The following is a 19,960-nucleotide window of genomic DNA, read 5'->3' as shown; positions in this document are numbered from 1 at the left end:
GTGGCGCGGCTGTGACAGGATTCACAAGGAGAGAAGAGACAGGAGCAGAGAGGGCGGTGATTTTGCTTCTTTAAAGGCAGGAGAGGGCCCGGTGCCCTCTGATGGCACAAGGCTCCCCACAGAGAGGGGCTGTTCTTCTATTAGGGTGCAAGCCAGTAAAGGCAGCTGTGGCAGAAGCATACAGAGGGGAAGAGGGCCTGAATGGTTTGGCACAATGGATTAAGCATCAGCCTGAGGACTGAAGGGTCCCAGGTTTGATTGTGGTCAAGGGCATTTGCCTTGATTGCGGGTACATCCCCAGTAGGGGGTGTGCAGGAGGCAGCTGATCAATGTTTCTCTCTTGTCCATGTTTCTAATTCTCTATCACTTTCCCTTCCTTCCTGTAAAAAAAATCAATAAAATATATATTTTTTAAAAAAGAATATGTACAGACAGGTTATTCTATCTTCTTCTTTTATGAGGATCCAACTTCTATCAGAATAGAACCCCACTCTTGTGACCTCATATAACCTCAATGACCTCCCTAAACACCCTATCTCCAAATACAGACGTTTAGGGGGTTAGGAATTAAAAATATTCATTTTAAGGGGACACAATTTAGTCCTTAATAGCACTTCAACTTCATTCGCTGTATATAAAACCACCCAAAACAGATTCTCTTAATGCAACATACTTCGGTATTTCTTGAGTCTATGGGTTGGCCAGGTGGTTCTTTGCTTCATGTGCTTTTGGTAAAAGGTTTTCTCTTAGATCAAAACATGATTTCCTACCGAAACCGGTTTGGCTCAATGGATAGAGCATTGGCTGTGAACTGAAAGGTCCCAGGTTCGATTTCGGTCAAGGGTATGTACCTTGGTTGCAGGCACATCCCCAATAAGGGGCGTGCAAGAGGCAACTGATCAATGTTTCTAACTCTCTATCCCTCTTTCTTCCTCTCTGTAAAAAATCAATAAAATATATTAAAAAAACAAACAAATACCTTGGTGTTCAGCTAGGGCCTCTCACTGAGCAGGTGACTGCAATAAAAATGATTATAATTTGCCCTAACCGGTATGGCTCAGTGGATAGAGCATCGGCCTGGGGGCTGAAGGGTTCCAGGTTCAATTCTGATCAGGGGCATGTACCTTGATTGTGGTCACTTCCCCAGTAGCAGGTGTGCAGAAACCAGCTGATCAATGTTTCTTTCTCATCGATCTTTTTATATCCCTTCCTTTCTGTGAAAAATCAATAAAATATATTTTTTTTAAATTGAAAGAGACTGTAAAGCACCAATTAAGTGGTTCACATAAGAGAGGCATCTTTACCTGAGTTCTCAGCAGACCTGCTCTGACCTGCTCCAGCTCCTTCCACAACGTTCTGGACATTGAAACACCCTGTATGTGCTGCCTTCATTCAAAGTCAGCCAGTCCTTATGGGTCAGCTAACTCTGAGCACGGTTATCCTCGTACCTATTAAATGTCCACTGTCTTGGATTAGAGATCTGACTACAGCAATGTTCTCTGCAGAGTAGTTCTTTTAGGGCCAAGAGGTAGGCATGAAATAACTTTTTCCCAACCCTGTACTTTCATGCTGAATCTTTTGATCTTAAATGGGTCTCCTGTAGAAAGCATAAGCATGGTTTTTCTCCTGCCCTGTCTTCTGGTTGAAGCAGTGAACCCATTTATATTTTGAGTGAATATTTACAGGTAAATAGTCATGGGCATTTTAAAAATTAATCAGTATAGTCATTGTAGGGAACTTTAACTTCCAAATCACATCAATGGATAGAATCTCCTACACAAATAAATAAGGAGAAAGTGGTTTTAAAGGATGCAGTAGGAGAGATGAATTTTATGTTTAAAGCTGTGACTATGAACCTGAGTATCACCCAGGAAAACTGGTGTCCTGCAAGATTTTTTGAAAAAGCAACACTTGACTAGTCAGTAGCAAAGACTATATAACCCATAGATTGCCAAAGAAAATAAGTGGCAACAGCCAACACAGTAATAGATGTCTGGTGTGCATGAATAATAAACGTACGTTTTTGTAAGACTGGCAAAATATATATTTTGGTGAACCAATGAATTTCATTAGTTCATGTGAGTCATGAGATTTAAACAAAACAAAACAAAAATCTCTGATTTAGAGCTTTACACCCCAAAGCAGAATATGAATTCTGGAGAAACTCAACACAGAATGCCCTCTAACCCAAGGGGCAGTGTCTGCTTCATGTCTTTTTCTAATGGCCACAGCGGGGCGGGGGGGGGGGGGGGGGGAGATCTTATGTGTATTTTGTCCAACATCACTCTTCAAGAGTCCTCACTACAGCACCAGAAAATGGAACTATTGTCTAGATGCGACTGAATTCTATGAATGATCCGGATCCCATAGTCTGTCCTGTAACAAAACAAATTCATAAAGCCCATGTTCCAGGTCAGTGCCAGTTACAAAATATCAGCACATACATATACATGTGAATGCTCCAGAGGTATGTCAGAAAGTAGAATATTGAACATCTTGCCCTGTAATGATTTGGTGATTCCTTTGGGTGGCACGTGCATCGGAACTGATGTTTACCATCTCCTACAAATTCAGCCCTGGACACTGCAGAATAAATGTGTGGCTTCCTCATTTTAATCTCTGCTTACCTGTTGTCCCTGGAACTTGCAGTGATGGCTTGGCAAACACTCCAGGGACAACTAATGCCACTGGACATACCTATGCTCAGGTCGTGAATATACAAAAGAATTTTGCATCCAAAATAATTAAAGGTTTCAACTGCAAAGCTGCCATGGTTCTGGGGTTCCTCTAGAAAGAATGACCAACATTAGGCTACATTCAAGAAAATGAGAATTGCTGAAACCGGTTTGGCTCAGTGGATAGAGCGTCGGTCTGCGGACTGAAGCGTCCCGGTTCGATTCAGGTCAAGGGCATGTACCTTGGTTGCGGGGACATCCTTAGTGGGGGTGTGCAGGAGGCAGCTGATCAACGATTCTCTCTCATCAATATTTCTAGCTCTCTTTCCCTCTCTCTTCCTCTCTGTAAAAAAATCAATAAAATATATTTTAAAAGAAAAGAAAATGAGAATAGATTCATTCTCATCATTGATGTTTCTCTCTCTCTCCCTCTCTGGGGCAGGGCTAACTGATGTTTTTCTCTCCTTTTCCTTTCCTCTACAAAATCAATAAAAATGTGTATTAAAAATGTGAGAATAAAACCTGTTTAACATGGCTTAATTCCATCCCAATAAAGAAGTTAATGAGACAACAATGAAAAACTAAGTTTTCCAATGAAAATCAGGACAAGAAAAATCACTCCAATTACAAAGTACACAGATGCCAATTTGTGGTATTCCAAAACTTCATATTCATATTAAAAACTATAGGTGTCAGCATGAACCCACATGGTGGCCTACATACTTCATGAAAATAAAAATATTCAGCAAATTCTGATGTCAGTCATTGAATTATGAATTCAAAACTACTGAGTGGAAGTTACAAGGGCTTGAAAGCATGATGTAGGATAGGAAGATCTTTACATGCTGTAGTCATAGCACTGCAAAAAGAATGGCAGAGAAACATCAGTTTCTGGTCAGTTTGGCTCAGTGCATGGAGCGTCGGCCTGTGGACTGAAGGGTCTCAGGTTCGATTCTGGTCAAGGGCACATGCCTTGGTTGCAGGCACCGTCCCCATTAGAGGGCTTGCAGGAAGCAGCCAATCAGCGATGCCCTGTCATCATGGATATTTCTATTTCTCCTCCTCTCTCAAATCAATAAAAAAATATTTATTTTTAAAAAAGAGCAGAAACCGGTTTGGCTCAGCGGTAGAGCATCGGTCTGCGGACTGAAAGGTCCCAGGTTCGATTCCGTTCAAGGGCATGTATGTTGGTTGCGGGCACATCCCCGGTAGGGGGTGTGCAAGAGGCAGCTGGTCGATGTTTCTCTCTCATCGACTTTTCTAGCTCTCTATCTCTCTCCCTCTCTGTAAAAAAACAATGAAATATATATATATATATATATATATATATATATATATATATATATATATATATATATATATATAAAAAGAATGGCAGTCTAGAAAATAAAGTGAAAACCCAGAAGAACAGGAAATGGAAAATGAAAGAAATAGAATTAATTTTTCTGAGTTCACTCAGCAATATAACCTGGGAACGGTGTCCTCTCTCCACATGCAGGGTTCATGCCAATTCTGCATCCTGGGTATTGCAATGTCACTGGTATTGCAATATTCCTCTTAACTATGGAAAATCCATTACACAGACAGCACTGTTCTGAGTGTAGTTCTGATCACCTAAATGTGACAACCACAAACTGACATATCCTCAAAAAGTTTTCAGCTGAACACATTGGCACAGAAAAGGAAGTAACTTTGATGACATCATTTACAAAAGTTGAGAACTATTAAAAAAATTAATTTAATAGGCTTATTACCAAATAGAAGAAAATAATGTGATTACAATATAGACCATATTCCATGGGAAATTCTACACAAGTGAAGTCCATATTATATACAACAGCTCACAAATCTCTAAGACTGAAACAATCATCCCCATCAGTTCACTCACACACACCAGGAATAAAACAACAGAATCAAGTGATATGGGATTACTATCACATTAATATTTCCTTTTCAAAAGACTTCGAGTGATTTCAATACAAATGAGATAACACTCTAAATAACTGTACATATGGAAACATCAATTCCTTTTTATTTATAACAAGTATTACCTAACTACATTTAACGCATGGAGTACACTGTATAATACTTTTTGACTTAGAGAGCAATACCTGAAAGGCATTTTGCTACCTATCTAGTGTGAATTCAGTGATTCTTTGAAATTCATAATCAATTACATACTTGGATCATGTTTTTACATCTTTAAAGTCACTTTAAGGCAGTAATTCCTTAAAGTTTTGGAAAATGTGTATTTTGAACAAAAGTCTGTCTTCCTATATCATGAATGTAGAATTTCAACCCAATTATAATTCCTCATATGATTGGGGCTGTGGGTCCAACTATATGATTTCCCACATTCTTCAGATTTAAGGGTTCCCTTTAGAATAAATTCCAATGTGAGGAATATGATATAGATGCCGATTATAGACTTTAGGACAATGTTTATATTTCTACTAGAGGCCTGATGCACGAAGATTCATGCAAGAATGGGCCCTCCTTCCTCTGGCTGCTGGTGCCACCTTTTCATGCTGCCCAGAGGCCCGGAGCTACTGTGTATGCAAATTAACCAGCTATCTTTGTCGTGTTTTTCTTCCCAGTATGAATTCTGATATCAGATAAGGTTTGCATACTGAGTAAGCTTTGTCACATTTTTTTTTAATAAATCTTTATTGTTCAGATTATTACAAATGTGATCCTCTTCCCCACCTCAATTGCTCCCCTCCACCAGGTTCCCAACCCACCCTCTGTCCTTTCCCCATCCTCCATTGTCCTCATCCATAGGTGCAGTTTTTGTTCAGTCTCTTCCCGCACCCCTACGCACGTTTTCCCTGAGAATCGTCAGTCCACTCCCCTTCCATACCTCTGATTCTATATTTACCAGTTAATATTGTTCATCAGATTTTTTAATTCCCTTGGTTTTTAGATTCACTTGATGATAGTTACATATTTATTTTATTTTTATTATTTTTTAATCAATCTTTATTGTTCATATTATTACAAAGGTTCCTCATTTCTTCCCCCCTCCACCAGGTTCCAACCCCACCCTCCGCCCCCTCCCCATCCCCCATTGTCCTCATCCATAGGTGCAGTTTATGTTCAGTCTCTTCCTCCCTCCCTTTCCCCCGATAGTAAATCCCTTTTCAGATAGTAAATCAGTCACTTAGCATTTTCTCATATCAATAATACCTCCACATACCCAATGATACATTTCACACAAAAGACATTTCCAAATAGGTCAACCAGCCTCTTTCAGGCCCCACCCAAGGCACTCACAGTGATGATAGTTACATATTTGTTGATCATAATTTTTATCTTTATCTTCTTCCTCTTCCTATATAACCCCCTTCAAAAATTCATATAATTCTGGTTTGGCACTGATGAACTCTTTTAGCTTTTTTTTATTTGTGAAGCACTTTATCTGTTCTTCAATTCTGAGTGATAGCTTTGCTGGGTAGATTATTTTTGGCTGTAGGTTCTTGTTATTCATCACCTTGAATATTTCTTGCCATTCCTGTCTGGCCTGCATGGTTTCTGTTGAGAAATCAGCTGACAATTGTATGGGTGCTCCTTTATAGGCAACTACCCTGCTTTTCTCTTTCTTTTAATATTCTTTGTCTTTTGCTCTTGGAATTTTAATTATGATGTGTCTTGGTGTGGTCCTCCTTGGATTCCTTTTGTTTGGGGTTCTGCAGGCTTCCTGGACTTGTAAGTCTATTTCTTTCCCCAGGTGGGGGAAGTTTTCTGTCACTATTTCTTCCAGTATTCTTTCGGTATCTTGCTCTCTCATCTTCTGGAATCCCCATAATTCTGATGTTGGTTCACTTGAAATTGTCCCAGAGGTTTCTTACACTATCTTCAACTTTCTGGATTCTCTTATCTTCTCTCTTCTGCAGAGGAGTGTCCTCTGGCTCTTTGTGTTCTAAATCTTTGTCTTGATTCTTGCGATCTTCCACTCTGTTTTTAGGACTTTGTATAATATTTTTTATTTCAGACAATGTTTTCTTCATTTCTAGTTGATCCCTTATTTCTAGTTGCTCCCTTTTCATATCCTCATAGGTCTCATTTATTTTATTGGCCTTTTTTTTAGGATATTGTTGAATAACCTTATAACTGTAGTTTTGAACTCAATGTCCAATCTTTTTCTTCCCTCCATCTCCTTCCTTTGTGTCCTTTCTCTTGTCTGCATTTTAGTTGTTTCCCTGATTTGATGGAATAGCTTTGTGTGCTAGGTGTTCTGGTAGAGCCCAGTAGCACAGCCTTCCCAGTAACTTGAGGTGGACAGTCTTGGTGTAGCCCTATGTGGGCTGTGTGTGCAGTCTTGTTAAGCCTTGCTTACTGTTGGTATGACTGGGAAGCGTTGATCTCCAAGACAATTGGTTGTGAGGATCAGCAGTGTCTCAGCTAGGAGGGCTTCTGTACTCCGCTTGGATAGGGTGGGGTCTCGGGGTGGCACAGAAAATCTTTGGTTCCCTGTCAGTCTCGCCTTAGAAAAGTCCTGTTAGCGGTGAGTTTTGGAAGATTGGTTGCAGGCACACGCACCTCTTTGGTAAAGGCGCAGACAAGCTTTAGATTCCGGCCAGTCCCTCCTTAGAGAAAGCCAGCCTCTGGGAGAGCTTCTGTGCTCAGCCACAGATGGGGCGGAGTCTCGGGTTGGTGCAGACAAACTTCGTTTTCCCTTCGGCTCCTCCCCAAGTCTCGCAGTAATGGCCTCTGGCTTCACACACCTCTGAGAGATCTCTGCCCACTGCCTGACAGTCTGGCCTCTCCCTGTCTGGGGCCGTCTATCAGAGCAATAGGGTGATTCTGTTTTCCTCTGGAACAAGAAAGCCATCCGCGCGTTAGCTGTCCGCCCTCTCCGCGCGCCAGGAGTAAGCGAATAGCAAACTCAGCCCGGCCCGCCCTCTCTGCGCGCCGGAGTAAGCCAGCAGCAATCTCGGTCCGGCCCTTCCTCTCTGCGCCCCGGGAGTAAGCCAGCGCCTTTTTGCGCACAGTTCTCAGTACCTTCACAGTTCCCAAAGTTCAGCATGCCTTCTCTCTCCTTCCAGATGGCAGAGCCTCCTCTCAGCTAGCCATCCGGAGCTTCAGGGCAATGCCTCCCGTTTTTCAGTTCTAAATTCAAATTTGTTGTGGTAGGCTGCATTCGGGTGTCTACTCTATGCCGCCATCTTGGTTTATCCCGTCACATTCTTTATATCTGTGGGACTTTGACCCAGCAAATTATCACTTGTGGTATTAGATATAAATGAGGATATACATTTTGACATATACCTCAAAATTGTAAGACGTCATTTTACCATTTTCAATGAAGTTTCAACCATGGACAAATCTGTGGATGAAAACTATATTATGGCGCTTTCGTTAGAATGATTCCAAAAACGTTAAGTTTCCTGCAGGTTAACAACTTTCTCACATTTTCTACAGTGTAAGCTTTCCCTGCACCTTTAAAATCTTTGATTTTGAGTTGTGTGTAACAGCTCCAACACATTCTCTACATTTCTACTGTCTCTGTTATGAAATCTCACAGGTACAGTCCTATGTGAATGGCTTTTAAAGACTATTTTACATTTTTTACATTCATAAGGCTTCTTTCAAGTATGAATTCTGTGATGTTCAGTAAGTTCTCATGGCTGATCAAGGACTTATGACACTAAGCACATCTGTAAGACTTCTCTCAAGTATGAACTCTCTGCTGCATAGTGCAGGAGGCACACTGAATAAAAGCTTTTTACACTTTGCACATGTTCTAAGGCTTCTCTTGGATATGAATTCTCTGATGCCTAATAAGGTCTGAGGATCTAACAAAGGATTTGCCACATTCTCTACATTGAAAAGGCTTTTCTCTAGTATGAATTCTCTGATGTTTAGTAAGGGATGAGCAGGTAGCAAGGGCTTTGCCACATTCTCTACATATATAAGGCTTCTCTACTGTATGCAATATCTGATGTGCAATGAAGCGTGAGGACCTTATAAAGGCTTTCCCACATTCTCTACATTCATATGGTTTCTCTCCAGTGTGAATTTTCTGATGATCAGTAAGAGATGAGCCATGGCTAAAGGCTTTGCCACATTCTATACATATATAAGGCTTCTCTCCAGTATGAACTCTCTGATGTCGCCTAAGCTTTGTGGACTCACTGAAAGCTTTGCCACATTCTCTACATTTATAAGGCTTCTCTCCTGTATGAATTCTTTGATGTATAACAAAGTTTGAATACCTGCTAAAGGCTTTTCCACATTCTCTACATTTATAAGGCTTCTCTCCTGTGTGAATTCTCTGATGAGTAGTAAGGGATGAGGAGGTAGCAAGGACTTTCCCACATTCACTACATTTATAAGGCTTCTCTCCTGTGTGAATTCTCTGATGATAAGTAAGGGATGAAGCGGTGGTAAGGGCTTCCCCATATTCTTCACATTTATAAGGCTTCTCTCCTGAGTGAATTCTCTGATGATAAGTAAGGGATGAGAAGGTAGCAAGGGATTTTCCACATTCTCTACATTTATAAGGCTTCTCTCCTGTGTGAACTCTCTGATGATAAGAAAGTGATGAGGAATGCCTAAAGGCTTTGCCACATTCTCTACATGTATAAGGCTTCTCTCCAGTATGAACTCTCTGATGTGTAATAAGGTTAGAGACCTGGCTAAAAACTTTGCCACATTCTCTACATTTAAAAGGCTTCTCTCCAGTATGAACTCTCTGATGTTGATTAAGTGCTGAGGAATCACTGAACATTTTGCCACATTCTCTACATCCATAAGGCTTCTCTCCAGTATGAATTCTCAGATGAATACTAAGGGCTGAGGGACTGGTAAAGGCTTTGTCACATTCTGAACATTTATAAGACTTTTTTCTCTTATGATTTCTATGTTTTTGAATATGTCTTGGTGATTGACTGAAGCCTTTTCCATTTTCCCCGAGTTTGAAAAATTTTCCAATATTATGAATTCTTCCCTTATGTACAATAAGAGATGAATGACATTTAAAGGCTTTGCCACATGCTTTACATTTGTAAGGCTTCTCTCCAGGATGAATTCTCTGGTTTAAAGTACAGCCAGAAGGACAAATAGAATCTTTACCTTGATAAGGTTTCCCCCCCATATCGATTCTTTTGCATGTATTTAGTTTGAATATTTGACTGAACACTCTCCCACATGGATTCCATTTGTAAGCCTCCTCCTGAGTATGAATATTCTCCTTTTCATTGTAATTTGATGATTGCTGAAAAGACTGGACACATTGACTTCCTTTGTGTGTTTTCTCCACAATAGGAATAACCTGATGTATGTTCTGACTGAACATTTGATTAAAGACTTTTCCACTTTTACAATGGTCCTCTGCACGCTCACTTGTCCAATGATTAAGATATGTCTCTTGATTAAAGTTTTTCCAATGTTCAATCCATTGATAACTGCTATCTCCTTTATGTGTACTCTGGTGATAATGGGAGACAGAAAGACCTTAAGTGACAGTTATAATTTCATTAGCTTGTTCCATTAGAACCATTTTGTGATACTCATTAAACCAAGACGATTGTATAGAAAAAGCATTCCTAATTTATTAAAATTGTAGACAATAAATAGAAAACATTGTCAGAGGGAGAATAAATTAATCCTTGTTTAAAAGATTACCAAATTGCCCTAGCTGGTGTGGCTCAATGTATGGAGCGTTAGACTTTGGAATGAAGGGTCCTGGGTTCAATTCCAGTCAAGGGCACAAGCATGGGTTGTGAGCTCGATTCCCAGTAAGGGGCATCCAAGGAGAAGCCTATCAATGATTCTGTCTCATGACTAATGGTTCTCTCTATCCCTTTTCCCCTCCCTTCCCTCTGAAATTAATAAAATATATTTTAAGATATTAATAAAAAAGAATAAGAGATTAACAAATTGCCCTGCATGCATGGTTCAGTGGTTGAGCTTCAACATATGAACAAGGAGATCACAATTCCATTCCCAATAAGGGCCTATAGCCTGGGTGCTGGATCAGCTCCCAGTGGGAGGCATGCAGGAGGCCACCAATTAATGATTTTCTCTCATCATTGATGTTTTCCTCTCTCTCTCTTCAACTCCCTTACTCTCTGAAATCTATAAAAATATATTTTTAGTTAAAAAAACAAGAAATTGACAAATTAACCACATTATAATTTTATAGGTACATTACAAATCTATATATTTTAGAATAATTGACCAAAGTTAAATCCTACCCTGTTTTAAACAATTCAAATGATTATTGACACTACAGACTATGCAAATTCCTAGTTTTTCCAGATTTCCTTTCCAAGAATGCATAACAGAAAAATTTGTTTTCAACCTTAATGTGCACAAACATTCTGATCTGCCAATGAAACTGACTTTTAATTGGGAGGTTTCCCAAATACATAATACATCTGATATCTTTAGGTAAAGATAAATTTATTATGATAAATGTCCTAGATTAGTTTTTATTTATATTCATATCCTCCTTTCTCATCAAACTCTTTCTCAAATTCCAAGGCTTTCATTAAGTGTACATTATCAAAGTAACACCTTTTATATCTTACCAGTATTATTTCAGGGGATAAATCTTGTATTCTGGGCGTTGGCATAAAAACCTCATTATCTTTAGATGGTTTAGCTGAAAGAAAACAAATTTTCAGTTTTGACAATCAGGTGAATATATTCTGAACTTACCAGCAACTATTAACTAAATGATATTTTGGAGTACTCCATGAGCAAGTGAACAATTCAAAGAAAGCTCCAGATAGATACAATGAGAAAAACTGACATCGAAGAAGGAGAAAGAGTTGCTTACATTTGCCAATAACTGCTCAAATGCCCTGCAACACAATACCAATATTATTAAAACGCTCCCAATTACCAGTTTCTGAGAGAGAGAGAGAGAGAGAGAGAGAGAGAGACAGAGACAGAGAGAAAGAGACAGAGAGAGATGGAGAGAGAGAGAGAGAGACAGAGATATGAGGGAAGTGCATTTGTGCATCTTCTATTTGTGGTATTCTATTAAAGAAACACATATCACTTTGATTTCTCTTGTGGAACTTTAGAAAATAAAAAGAATAGTCTGACCAGCATGGCTCAGTGGATAAGGATTTACCTATGAACCAAGAGGTCACAGTTTGATTACCTACTAGGGCACAATCCTGTGTTGTGGTTCCTTTCCCCAGTGTGTGTGTGTGTGTGTAAGAATCAATGATTCTCTCTCATCATGGATGTTTCTATCTCTCTCCCCATCACCTTCTCTGAAATAAAAATGAATTTAAAAAAAAAAAAAATATATATATATATATATATATATATATATATATATATATATATATATAAATATATATATATATATATATATATATATATATGAAATAAATTCTTAAATCTCTGCTTGGACACAACATTAAAGATAATGTGATATCCACTTATGTGGGTATATGGGTAAAAATGGCAATCCATAGATTTTTTTGTATGCAACTGACACTATGAATTTAAGGTACATTGTTATAACCTTAAGATATTGTATGTAGTTCCCATGGTCACGAGTAAAATAGAAAGTAAATAAAAAGTGATATCTACTAAGAGGTGACAATTCTGTATTACAAACCACAACCTCTATATTTCTAAAAATATACATATAGGTATATAATTAATTTCTCAAAATATACTATGTAAAACCACCCAATGAATTTACCTATTTTCCTGTAAGGTAACAAATGTTAATACAAAATAACAAATTAAGGGTGTATTTACATGAAAAACAGCATAATTGAAAATGAAATATTAACAGTTTACATCCTAAGAAGGTGCATGACTTGCATGCTGTAAAGCATAAAATATTACTGGCTGCCCTCTGCAGTGTGTCTCAGTGGTTAGAGTATGGAGCCACCCAAGAAATGGTTGCAAGTTGGATCTGAACCCCATTTGGGATGTGTGAGCAAGCCAAATATACATCTCTCTCTCATATCCATATTTCTCTCTTTTTCAACGCCTCCCTCCCTTCTATTCTCTAAAACTCAATGGGAATAATATAATCCAATGAGCAGTGACAAAAGAAAACACACACACGCACGCACACACACATACACACGCACACGCACACACACACTGCAGGCTTTAATTAAAGAAGAAATCAATAAATTGGAAGACACATTCCTGATCCTACTCTGAAATGCTAACAGAATCAGCTGACATTAGTACCCAAAGTGAGCTAAACATTCAAAGCAATCGCTATCAAAGTCCCAGTGACACTCTTGCTGGAAATAGAAAAGCTCCGTATAAAGTTAATGTGAATGTCACAGAACTCCATGTAACAAAGTGAATCGTGAAAAGAATGTGTGAAAATAAAAGAATGTATAATATTAAAACATACTTCAGCTGAAACTGGTTTGGCTTAGTGGATAGAGCGTTGGCCTGCAGACTTAAAGGTCCCAGGTTCAATTCCGGTCAAGGGCATGTACCTTGGTTGCAGGAACATACCCAGTAGTGAGTGTGCAGAAGGCAGCTGATCGATGTTTCTTACTCTCCCTCTCCCCTTCCTCTCTTTAAAAAAATCAATAATATATATATTTTTTAAAATGAAAAGAAGTAAGTGAAAGAATCCCAGGTAGCCCACTTGCTTAGAGGTCTGTACAAATATAATGAAGTTGTAGGTTTGATCTCTGGTCAGGGCACATACAAAAATTCAACTATTGATCAGTTGAAATTTCAATCTCTCTCTAATTCTCCCTTCCTCCCTAAATTCAATAAAATCTTAAAAATATATATATAAAAATAAAAGTAAATGGAGTGTGAATTTTGATTGAAAATTTCCAAATTGCAATCCAGGTTGTCCTCTGGCCACAAATTATGGTAGAATATTACAATATTCTAGAAAATGACCTTCTAAAATATTATTTTCTGATAGTACCTTAATTAGTGTAGACAACTTGTAAAATGTGTAAACACTGAGTGCCTAATTCACACACATCACAAAGCATTTCTTTTCTACCCCCAATTTGTTCCTCTTTTCAAACTGTATTTTTCATTGCTTTCAGATAAGAAGGGAGAAGGAGCGAGAGACAGAAACATCAATGATAAGAAACACTGATTAGTTGGTTCCCTCCTGCACACACCCTATTGGAGAGGGAGTCAGCAACCAGGGAATTGGCCCTTGATCAGAATCGACCTGGGATCTTTCAGTCTGCAGGCTGGCGCTAGATCCACTGAGCCCAACCAGCTAGGGCCCAACAAGTCATCCTCACCTAAGGAGACCAGGTTTCTGTAGTTCTCCGACATCACATCCATGTACAGCTCCCGCTGAGCGGGGTCCAGGCATTCCCACTCTTCTTGAGAAAAATCTATGGCCACATCCCTGAAAGTCAATTGACCCTGAAAGAAAAGACACACCAGCAGAGTTCATAATGTCACCCAACATGCAAACCGTGTTAAGAGAAGAGGTTTGGACCTAGCAGGGTATCCTAAATTATCCAGTAAGAATACTTTGCTCCAGTAACAATCTCTGTGTTTTGTGACATATGAGGATGACCCATGACCACAAACCCACAGTACAGATTTTACTTTACAGGAAAATAAACTTTAAAATTAAGGCATGGCCCTTGTTGGTCAGGCTCAGCAGACAGAGTGGCGGACTGCAGAATGAAGAGTCACGGATTCGATTCTGATCAAGGGCACATGCCAAGGGTTGTGGGCTGGATGCCCAGTAGGGGTTGTGAAGGAGGCAGCCGATCAAGGATGCTCTCTCATCATTTTTTCTTTTCTTTCTCTCACTCTCTTCCTCTCTGAAATCAATAAGAATATATTAAAAAAATAAATACATTAAAAAACATTAAAGGCATGGAAACAGCCATATGGATTTCAGAGTGCTGCATTTGCCTTGTTTAGAGTCAGTGGTATACATTTCTCAGTTGGCAATGTCATGCTGCGTTGAAAGTATATGGTCTTTGTCTCACGTGTAAAGCAGACCACAACAAAATGAGTTTTTGTAAACCTACTGATCCAGGTTCTGACATGGGGCCGGTGTTTTCACATGTGTAACAAGTTCACGTTTTACTTGTGATGCCAATGTTTCTGCATCATGCGCCACACTTCTGATCACAGAGAAAAAGAAAACACAAGGAACAGTTCACACAGAACTTTGAATTAAAAGGGTTTGCTGATGGAATACAGGTCTCATGGAATAGGACACATAGGAACCACAATTCTAGTTGGAAATTTACTATGAGCAATCTTGTCCACCTACTTTGGCTCAGTGGTTGAGCATGACCCATGCACCAAGAGGTCACTGATTCAATTCTTGGTGTAGGCATACAACCAAGTTGTGGGCTCAATCCCCAGTGTGGGGTGTCAAGAGGCAGCCGATCAATGATTCTCTCTCATCAATGACGTTTCTATCTATTTCTACCTCTCCCTTCCTCTCTGAAATCTATGAAAATACACTTGGGGAAACATAAGGATAGGAAACAAGTTAAACCTGTTTCCTTTTTGTGGTTGTAAATCCTTACCTGGAGATATTTTTTTTTATAGAATTTTTAAGAGCAGAGGCAGGGAGGTAGAGGCACAATGGGAAAAAGGGAAGGAGGGAGGGAGGGATGAAGGAAGAATAGAGACAGGGATAGGTGAAAGAGACGCAGAGACACATGGATTGGCTGCCTACCACAGGTTCCCAGGAGCTACTTGCCCTAGACCAGGAATCAAACCCTCCACCACTGATCCATACCAGCCTGTGGGAACCAGTTTTTCTTACGAGTACATTTCTTTCAAAATTTCTATGTATCATTAGGGGAGAACCATGTTGTAGAAATTTAATGAATCTGAAGATACATTAATAATGTCATTCTTAGAAACTTCCTAGAGAATACAAAAAGTGATCATGCAGGCTACGTCCATGATGGGAGTAACGAGTATTAAGTAAAATGTAAAGAATCAAGGCCTAATTAGTTAAAGGTCCCATGCAAAAGCCAATGATCTGTAGGAAATAAAAGTAAGTCTTTCATTTTCCAAAGGAAATGCAAAATAAGGAGAGGGACATTTCCAGATGGGAAGTGATGGTCTTTGCAAATTTTCATTAAGTCACTGCTATACCCTTATTCCTGAGAAAGGGAGACTATTAATTCTACCGTGACGGGAGCACTTCTGACAAGTGAACACCAGGCGGGCTTAGAAAATGGGCATCATATAACTGAAGCACAACAGAAGGTCAGGTCATCACTGCTGTGATATTACTGCCAAAAATACATCAACAATTATGTGAAAATTATTACAAATAAACATTAATTTTTGAAAGTTTCAATTCACCCGTACCTCTCATGTTCCTTAAAATAATAGTACAGTTACCTACCAAGGCTTTTGTACTAATCTAATGAATAAATTTCTTCTATTTGCCCCTATTTTCAGAGCTTTCTGAGCTATTCTGAGCAGTAAGATGTGATCTAGAGCTGATGAATGCTGTAGCCACTTAAACATAAAACCTTCATTTGGTTTCTTCAGTGATACCTGAGCCTCTGACCCCATCCCAGTAGTGATGTTCGACATGGCTGTCTTCCAAGTTTGATTTGTCACAAAAGGAATGTTTTGAGTAATTGAAAGTCACTAATTAAAAGTAGGAATGCTTCCTGACTTGGGGAGGGTGGCAAAATGAATGCAGACAAGGATTTGGGACAAAGGAGGAAAATACAGCTTGGCCAGAGAAGCTGAGAGATAGAGGGCTGACTTATTAACCAGGAGGGCAGGCTTAGATTCCTGGTTAGGGCACATGCCAAGTATCAGACTCCATACCCAGTGCAGGGTGGGGTACAGGAGACAGCTGACCCATGATTCTCTATCTCTCTCTCCCTCTCCTTTCCATGCTGAAATTAATAAAAATATATTTTAATGGAGATAAAAAAAGATAAAACACACACAGAGAGAAATACATAAACAGCTGACATTGACTATGATGAATAAAGTAATGAATTCGGAAAGAAAAAACAACCTGCAAAGGAAAGAACGTCGGAAATAGAGAAATGAATCACCAGATGGTAAAGGAAAAGCAAACACAGCCTCTGACATAGGACACATCTTTTACCTGAGAAGCAGCCATTGGTCCTGGTCCTGATCGGGAACTGGGTTTCCTCAGGTGACACTATGTTGAGGAGTCACAGAATGTGCCTTCAAAGAAGTCAGAACAGTCTCTTAATCAACTCACCTCGCACTCACAGTCAGAAACGAGAAAAAGGCCACCCCTCCTGTCCTTGGACATAGGAAAGTTAGCAACAATGAGCTCCTAAATGGAGACCCCTCTGTGAGGTGTTTTATTTCGTCTTTATAAGTCTCTCCTCCCAAAGACAACAGAAAAGAGAAGGTGAGGTGGTGTCCTGATGCCCCAAACCAAACAGAGCTCCCCCTGAAACAAACCCCAAAAAAAACCCTGCTCCCCACTCTCACAAAGTCAACCTGCAGCCCTCCTGCTAATTCCTGTCCTCAGCTTCCAAGCACCTGGAGCCATTCAGTAACCAAGGATGCCCCACCCAGAGCAGCTTCCCAACCCTATGGGGGAAAGCACACCTGAGGGCATTTTTTAAGTTATCTCAGGATGTTTTTAAATAATAAATCAAGTGTCAGAGATAGAAAAAGTAAATCCATGGAAGTAACACACACAACCCACAAAGCACCACACACACCACAGCAACAAAACTAAGACTTCTAATGTTCCTTGGAAATGCATCAAATAGTGACAGACACAGATACCTCCTCCTGGCCATCCCAGGAAATGAAAAGGGACCCATGAGCAATAGAGAAGTCTCTGCCTGTTGTGGGGTCGAACCCTGGGTTCAAAATAAGACCACCGGAGGCTGATTAATTAATTTTTAAAAAAGCAGGCAAGGATTTATTGAACTGGCCAGGACAGCCGCGAGAGCACCACAGGCAGGCGGTCTCCACAGGTCTGCACTGTTTCAGGGGTAGGCAATTCCTTTTAAAGGTTTAAACCGCAAGAATTTTCCTTCTGTTCCTAAATCCTAAAGACTAAATTCTAAAGACTGGGGACAGCCCACAGGGTAGGTTCCCAGTCACATCCTGCTGGACATTGGAATGTGGCCCTATCTTGTGATAGCGATAACACAGAAGCAGAGCTCAGCGGTTACTCTCTAAAGGTTATCTACAGTTTCTATCCCTGAAGCTACTGAGTCAGTGGGAATTAATCTCCTGTGGTCCTGCTCCCAGGCAAAGGAAAATTGCCTTAGCCTCCAGGCCTCCACCTGGAAGCTGAGGTAAGTACCCAGTGTTTTAATCAGGCAGGAGCCAGACTTAGCAGGGTTAAAATTCAAACAGCAGTTTTTATCAAAGTATGGTTGCCACTATATTTCACTCCCCTCTGAGTGACTCAGGGTTGCAATTGGAAGCGAATTATTATAAAATTCCCAACCTTATAAACTGGAAATTTATAATTCTCATTCAATCTGTATAACTAAGACAATTCAGCTGTTAAATTAAATATAAAAAGGCACGACAACTAGGCAAGATTCAGTGGTTGCGCTTGGACCTATGAACCAGGAGGTCATGGATTCCAAGTCAGGGCATGTGGCCAGGTTGCAGGTTTGGTCCCTAGTGACCGGGAGTGGAGGAGGCAGCTGATCAATGATTGATTCTACTCACTGATGTTTCTATCTCTCTTTCTCTCCATGCATCCTGGAGATAAATAGTGTTATCTTTACACACACATACACATACACACACACACACAGAAATAAACAATGTATCACAACTAAGTCATCCACACCCCATCAGGTCACCACTTACCCAAATCAGGGTTCCCCTTCTCCCACTAACTACTATGTATTTCTGTCTATGGATCTGTCTCCGTCTTCCTGTTCCCTTTCTCTTCGCTGTACCCCCTCTCCCCTCCCAGCTCTTTTCCCCTTTTCTCTATTTCTGTCCCTACACCTGGACCATGAATCTCCTGAAGCCTATTCCCCTTCCGGCACTCTTTCTCCTGGTCTCTCTGCTCCCATCTCCACACGTCTGCATCTTTCCCTCCCCACGCCCGTGTCACCCCTGCTGCCTGTTACAGTCTTGAAATATAGTGGCAAGCATACTTTGGTAAAAACTGCTGTTTGAATTTTAACCCTTCTAGTTTGACTCCTGCACCTGATTAAACACAGGGAAAAAAAAAAAAAAAAGCTATTTACCTTAGCCTTCAGGTGGATCCTGGAGGCTAAGGCAATTTTCCCTTGCCTGGGACCAAGACCACAGGAGATTAATTCCCACTAACTCAGTAACCTTCAGAGATAGAAACTGTAGATAACCTCTGAGCTTTGCTTCTGTGTTATCCGCTATCGCAAGATAGGGCCACATTCCAATGTCCAGCAGGATGTGACCAGCAGTACCCAGCTGGCTGACACCAGTCTTTAGAATGTAGACTTTAGGATTTAGAATTTAGAACAAAGGAAATTTCCTGTGGTTTGAACCTTTAAAAGGGACTGCCTATCCCTGAAACGGTGTAGTCCCGTGTGAAATAAGAAATTAAGAATATACAACTCAGGTAAAAACTGCTGTTTGAATTTTTAAAACCTGCTAAGGCAATTTTCCTGGGCCTGGGATCATAACCTTTGGAGATTAACCACAGAGTTCCGCTTCTGCAAGATAGGGCCACATTCCAATGTCCAGCAGGATGTGACTGGGAACGACCCTGCAGGCTGCCCCCAGTTTTTAGAATATAGTCTTTAGGATTCAGAATTTAGAACAAAGGAAAACTCCTGTGGTTTGAACTGTTGCAGGGTTCCCCAGCGGTGGGACGGTGCAGGGGTAGAGTTTGGAGAGACTTGCTTTGTTCATCGCGCGATGGGCTTAGGGAGGATGAGTTCAAGTTCTGGGCAAGGTTACAGGCAGAACTTTCTCTTCTTTTATTAAAGAGCCAGCCCTATGTACACTTAGTGGTTATCTCCATACTGGCCTTGAAAACAATACAGTTCTAGCCAATTAAAAGGAAAAAAAATGCACTTGGCATGGTATTGAGATTGTGGGCATATCTGGTCTCTGGCCTGCAAGGTCAGACAGCTAAGCTTATCTTCATCATTCTTCAAACGGGCTAAAGCAAACTAGAAAGCAACATTTTATCTGGGAAGAACAGCAGAAAATTCCAAACAACAGTTTGTTGCAGAATGAGGGCTTTCCTTCTCAGAACCTTTAAAAATAACTGCCTGCCCCTAAACCGGCTCAGTCGTTTGGAGTCCACCTGCGTGAGGTGCTCTTGCAGCTGCCCCGGCCAGATATTTCAATAAATTTCTGTCTGCTTTTTAAAATTAATTATCAGCCTCCGGTGTCTTATTTTG

The 19,960-nt window shown here is 40.2% G+C and overlaps 1 protein-coding gene across 6 annotated transcripts in view; it reads right to left on the bottom strand.

Moving 5' to 3' along the window:
- The window catches only part of LOC311633330 (zinc finger protein 560-like), a gene marked incomplete at its 3' end in the record, with an annotated part of 186,707 nt that overhangs the window by 77,311 nt on the left and 89,436 nt on the right, over positions 1–19,960 (bottom strand). For 2 of the 6 annotated variants that reach the window (XM_084905844.1, XM_084905845.1), the window contains exons 2-5: positions 16,717–16,799; positions 13,895–14,021; positions 11,210–11,283; positions 5,764–10,104 (exon numbers count right to left, since the gene is read on the bottom strand). The exons of 1 other annotated variant lie outside the window; for it this stretch is intronic. In XM_084905844.1, coding sequence (XP_084761970.1) covers positions 8,419–10,104; positions 11,210–11,283; positions 13,895–14,021; positions 16,717–16,731 — 1,902 coding nt within the window. In that variant the 5' untranslated portion in view covers positions 16,732–16,799. Of the gene's footprint in view, positions 1–5,763; positions 10,105–11,209; positions 11,284–13,894; positions 14,022–16,716; positions 16,800–19,960 lie in introns of those variants that run through there. 3 more of the 6 variants (XM_084905855.1, XM_084905832.1, XM_084905849.1) reach the window with 2 other exon arrangements.

Source organism: Pipistrellus hanaki (genome assembly GCF_964339955.1).
Source record: "Pipistrellus hanaki genome assembly, chromosome: 15".
Lineage (NCBI taxonomy): Eukaryota > Metazoa > Chordata > Mammalia > Chiroptera > Vespertilionidae > Pipistrellus > Pipistrellus hanaki.
The sequence above is the reverse complement of the archived record's forward strand: the minus strand, read 5'-3'. Positions and strand labels throughout refer to the sequence as shown.